General features: G+C 60.1%; 1 protein-coding gene across 1 annotated transcript; it reads left to right on the top strand.

Annotated features, from left to right (window-relative positions):
* Positions 1-1,015: 1,015 nt before the first annotated feature.
* On the top strand, positions 1,016-1,717 carry DNAJB8 (DnaJ heat shock protein family (Hsp40) member B8; the record flags this gene model as incomplete). The annotated part of the gene is made up of 1 exon (XM_084247020.1): positions 1,016-1,717. One exon carries the CDS (start codon positions 1,016-1,018, stop codon positions 1,715-1,717), a length of 702 nt encoding a protein of 233 aa, XP_084103146.1.
* Between the last annotated feature and the right edge of the window lie 3,882 nt (positions 1,718-5,599).

Here is a 5,599-nt window from a genome sequence, read left to right as displayed (position 1 = left end):
CTGGCTGGGGACTTGGAGCCCACCCAGATAATCCAGGGTGGTCTCATCCCAAGAGCCTTCGTTTAATTACATCTTCAAAGACGATTTTTTCCAAATAAGGTCACAATGAACGGTTTCAGGGATTCTGGGACAAGGATGTGTCTTTTGTGGGCTGCTGTTCAACCTAGTAGCCACTCTACTTACGTTCAATTCCCGTCTTCTCACCAGAACTGGGTGGAATGCTTCTTTTTAACTTGCTGTCCGTGACAGCCCCAAGCAGCCCCGGGGTCGCACGCCCCTCCCTCTCACTGACTTGCTGTGTGACCTTGAGCATGGAGCTGCATGTCTGAGTCTCATTCATTCAACAAATGATTCTGATGGCCGCCATATGCCAGGCACTGTCCTAGACACTGAGAAATCATCCACCTTCTGTGGGGCTCACCTCTGAGGATCTGATGGCATAGGAACTTCTGTCCCTACCCCCACTCTGCTGGTCCCTCCACCTCACACTCCTCACTCCATACCAGTATCCCAGTCACTGGGCTCGGTGGACACATCCCTCAAGCCGTCTCTCCCTCCTGGACCACTATTGCTGACCTTCACTGCCCACCTAGTGCAGAACTCATGGCTAATCCAGCCTCTGCTCCCCAGCACCCAGGGGCTCAGCCAGAGCCCATGCTCTGGATTCCCAGCCACTATGGCAGCAGGCCTTCTTCCAGGGGCCCCGCCCCACCCAGGGGCTGATGTCACAAAGAGCCAGGCCGCAGCTCTGGAGGGGGGCCTGCTCGGCCTGGCCCACGGTGACAGTGTCCTTCCCCTCCCCCCACCCCCTGGTGGAAGGTGCCCGCCTGTCCCTGAGACCGGGGACTATGAAAAGGTAAACTTGCCGGGCAGAGTCGTGCCCGGAGCCAGCAAATTCCAGCAAGGTCCTGCTGCTGAGGGGCCGGCACCAGCTGCGGCCTCCTCCGCGTCCATCCCCCGCCGGGCCCGGTGCCCACGCCACCGTCTAGCCCCACCGTACCCCCCTCCCCCCGGCATGGCTAACTACTACGAAGTGCTGGGCGTGCAGTCCAGCGCCTCCCCAGAGGACATCAAGAAGGCCTACCGCAAGCTGGCCTTGCGCTGGCACCCAGACAAGAACCCCGACAGCAAGGAGGAGGCGGAGAAGAAGTTCAAGCAGGTTTCCGAGGCCTACGAGGTCCTGTCTGACTCCAAGAAGCGCTCCCTGTACGACCGGGCAGGCCGCGACGGCTGGCGGGCCGGCGGCGGGGCCAGCCACCCCTACAACAGCCCCTTCGACACCGGCTACACCTTCCGGAACCCCGAGGACATCTTCCGCGAGTTTTTCGGTGGCCTCGACCCCTTCTCCTTTGACTTCTGGGACAGCCCCTTCGGCAGCGACCGTGTGGGCCGGGGCCACGGCCTGAGAAGCGCCTTCTCCTCCGGCTTCGGCGAGTTCCCGGCCTTCATGGAAGCCTTCTCCTCCTTCGACACCCTGAGCCGCGGGGGCGCCGCCAGCCGGACCACCTTCTCCTCCACCTCCTTCGGGGGCCCCGGCTCCGGCAGCTCGGGCTTCAAGTCGGTGATGTCGTCCACCGAGATCGTCAACGGGCACAAGGTCACCACGAAGCACATCACGGAGAATGGGCAGGAGCGCGTGGAGGTGGAGGAGGACGGGCAGCTCAAGTCCGTGACCATCAACGGCAAAGAGCAGCTCAAGCGGGTGGACAGCAAGTAGGCCCCCGCCCGCCCCCCAGGCCCCTGCCCGCCGGCCGGCTGCACGCTCGCCTCGCAGGCCTCAGACGCTGCTAATGGTTAATAAATGTGCCAAGTGAGTTCATGGAAACCGCTCACGCAGCTTTGTGGGGGCTGCTGGTGGCGGTCGCCTTGGTGGACGTGCTTGGTGCTGGCCGGGGCCCGAGTGGACGTGCAGAGGAGCTCGGGGCAGTGGGCCTGTCAGCTGTCGGCGCCGGGAGCACAGGGCTGGCTCTGCAGTGGCTCACCATCTCTCCTGGTTGTGCATCCGGGTCAATAAAGACCGTGAGTGTATATTCAACCCCCTGCCTCCACGCCCATCCGCCCCAGCGCAGGCCAAGTCCTCTCCCCCCGGCTTCCAGCGCCAGCTCTCATCCTGCCCCGGAGTGCTTCACGTGGCCGCCCTGCCAAAGCCCGAGTCGCATCTCGCTCCCTGCCTTGCTTAAACCTTTGGTGGCACCCTCTGCTCTAAAGCATAAAGACCTCAGGCCTCCCTCTCATGGGAGGCCCTTAGGAAGGGATTGTTCTTCTCGTCAGGTCTCCTGCTCCCGCTTGGTGCTCAGTCCCGGCCCCGCCCTGGAAGAGGGGCATTCGCACGGCAGGAGCTCTGAGGGAGGTGGCTGGGGTTGGCAGGAGGTTGGAGGCACCATCCTCTGAGGGAGGAGGCTCAGTCTGAAGAAAGACAGCCTTGTGGAGCCGCCCCTTTCCCCAGGTGTCTGCAGGGCTAGTCCAGGCCAGGCGTGCGTGTGGGTCTGAGGCCCGGAGGTCAGGCCTGGACCCACCAGAGGGACGAGGAGGGTGTCCTAAGGAACCAGCCTCCCCCTCAGCCAGAGCAAGGCAGGCTCCCCATGATGGAGGAGTCCGGTGCTGAAGAAGGGGAGCGGGGTTCTGATAACCTCTGGCTAACTGAGTGTCAGCCTTTTAAAAAGTATATTTTTATTTTGGAATAATCTCAAGGTGCCAGATGTGTCGGGCACTTTTCACTCAATGAATTCAAGAATGTAGGCTGAGCACTGTTGAGAGCCAGGCAGAGTTCTGGTCCTGAGGGTCGGGAGTGGGCCAGACGCCTGCCCTCGAGGAGCTGATGCTCCGCTTGGGCGCAGAGTTTTGGGTCGTGGCGCTAGGGAGGACGTGCTGGCAGGCACGCTGATGGGGAGGGTCAGGCTGCGGGGAGGAGACTTTCAGGCTGATGGTCCCAGAAGGCCTTTTTCAGAAACTGGGATGCAAAGGAGACCACAGAGCATGTGGCTACCTGGGGGAAGGACCCTGGCAGAGGGCACAGCAAATGAGAGGACCTTGAGGCAGGAGCAGGCTTTGCTTAAGGACCAGGAGGAGGTCAGTGAGGTGAATACATGGTTCCAATTAATGCCACGACTCTCCAGACAGGGGTGGTTGAGCCGTGTTACACGGGAGGAAACTGAGGCACGGAGAGGAAAGATTCCCATAGCTGGTAAGTGGCAAAGCCAGAATTTCACCCAGGGTATTGACTTTAAAATAATAATAATAGCGACAAAGTAAGGTGTGCATGTGTGTACATGTGTGTGTATGTGTGTGTGTGCGCTTGAAGGACTGGTGTGCTGGCAATTCCTGGCTCCTCGGGGCTGCAGTGGAGCCAGAGAAGGGACTGCAGGTTTGAGGGTTCAAGGCAGGGACTCTGGCTCTCAGGCTGAGTAGAGGCGGGGTGTGGGTGTGGCCAGGAAAGGGACTGTGACTGCCTGGGACCAGGTCAGATTTTGCTCTTTTTTTTTTTTTTAAGATTTATTTATTTATACAAGAACTGGGGTACAGGAGGCCAGAGGCGCGGGAGGGTGAGAGGATTCACCAGGGACACAGCAGGGAGCAGAACAGGTTGATGGACCAAAACCACTGCTGAAGGGAGCAGCCCGCGAAAGAGGAGAGGTCTGCCACGCCATGTGGGTATCTCCCTGGCCAGCCAGGAATTGAACCCGCGCTGTGCTCAACCTGCTGCACCACCGGGGAGGCCCATATTTGGCTCTTCATGTATCTCAGGCTGCAGCCCAGTGGCAGGTGTGCGCTGAAGTCAGGTGGGAGCAGACTGTTCCAGGAAAGAACCAAAAAACACCCTGAGGACAACTTCTGGAGCTCGTAGGGGAGAAGACATTGGGAGGCCTTGAACCTCGGGGCAGGGGAGGGAGAAAGGGTAGGGCCTGATCAAAAACAGGCCCAGGGGGATGTCACCCCCATTTCCAGATCAGAGCTGGAATGAGCAGCACCTGTGGGGGATGGCTGCAAGCCTGGGTGCTGTTCCCCGAGGACAGCCTATTGAAGGGCTCTTGCAGGAAGCCAAGGAGTGCCACCCCAAGATCTCTAGGGGTTGCAAACCTCCTTGGGAGTGCAACTACCCCGGCCAAGAAGACACAGTAGGCAACCTGGCTGCTCGGCCATACCTCGAGCGCAGGAACCCCTGGGACAGGCCAGCAGCTGGAGCCCCTAACCACGTTACCCAAGGGGCAGGAGAGCCCGGTGAGGCACAGAAGGCCGAACCCCAGCTCCCAGTCCTGCAAGGGGACTAACTTCATCAAAGCCCCCACTATAGCATTAACCACCTGACCTCTGCCCCCACAGACCTGCTAATTTCACCAATTACTGGCCAACCGCGGCTGCGTCAAGTGGGCCTGCTTAGCTCCGACAGCTGCTGGGCAAATCCAATTACGGCCCAGCAGCCCTGGCAGCCACCCGGCCACGGGCTGGGTGCACAGCAGAAATCTGGGTGCTTGCAAGGCACCTGAACACCCCAAGAACCCCAGGGTTGGGGCTCACTGTGTGGGCGCCTTTCCTTTCACAGCACCCCTTCTCCCCAACTCCTCCCACTGCTACCGAACGCCAGGTGCTGGCAGGTAATGTACTCGCTAAGGCGGTCACATGGCCTAGCTCCATCTTTGAATCCTGTCTCACCTGTAGCCCCATCTTTCGGATGGAGAAACTGAAGCCCGGACGGGTTGAAGTGAACTTGGGAGAACACCCAAGAGAAACCCAGCTCCCCAAACTGGCATCGGAGGCCCCTGTGCCTTCCCAGGGTATGTTCTTCCTGGACACAGGTCCTGCCTGCTGCAGACTCTTTCAGGGTCCACGTCTTGCATGTGCTGTCCCCCCAATCCAGGCCACCCTTCCCACGTCCTCTAGGTCTGTTAAGTGCATTTTGGAGGCCCTGCTTAGTGCCACCACCTTGGGGGGGGCCTCCTGAGCCCCCAGTTCCAGATGTTCTGGTCGAGGGAACTTCACTAGGCTCTGGTATGTGTGTCAGGTGCTGGGACTGAAGCCTCGAGGGAGCCTGGGGCCTCCTGCCGAGCCCCCCAGCATGCACATGCTGCTTGGACCCGCTGGTCAGGCCTAGCACTGTGCCCCTGCAGGAGGGCCCTGGGGCTGGGGGCTGTGTTGAGTTGTGTTTTGCTGGTCTAGCTCCAGCATGGATCCGGACACAAGGGGGCTCCTGCGGATGTGTGTGTGGGGGGTCCCTCGTTCCCTCGTGCTCTCCTGGACGTTGTGCCTGCCTCTTCCCAGGCTTCCTGCCTCCTCCCTTCCCCGCCTTCATACTGTGCTCATCCCTGCAGTTAGAAGAATCTGGTGAAAACCTAAGAGACACTTCAGAGTAAAAGCCAAAATCTGCAGAGTGGCCCCAAAGACCCCCACGACCACCCTGGCTTTCCTGTTGCTCTCTCTGCTCCAGCTCCACTAGACTGGCCGCCCCACCCACCCACCCTCACACCGGCCTCAGGACCTTTGCATCCACTGTGCCCTCTGCCTGGAACAATCCTTCCAGATCTCCACATGGCCCTCTCCTCTGCCCCCCTTCAGGTCTTGGCTCACCACCCCCAACCTCCCCCTCACTCTGTGCGACAACCCC

The sequence above is a fragment of the Talpa europaea genome, assembly GCF_964194135.1.
Source record: "Talpa europaea genome assembly, chromosome: 11".
NCBI classification, from domain to species: domain Eukaryota; kingdom Metazoa; phylum Chordata; class Mammalia; order Eulipotyphla; family Talpidae; genus Talpa; species Talpa europaea.
The sequence above is the reverse complement of the archived record's forward strand: the minus strand, read 5'-3'. Positions and strand labels throughout refer to the sequence as shown.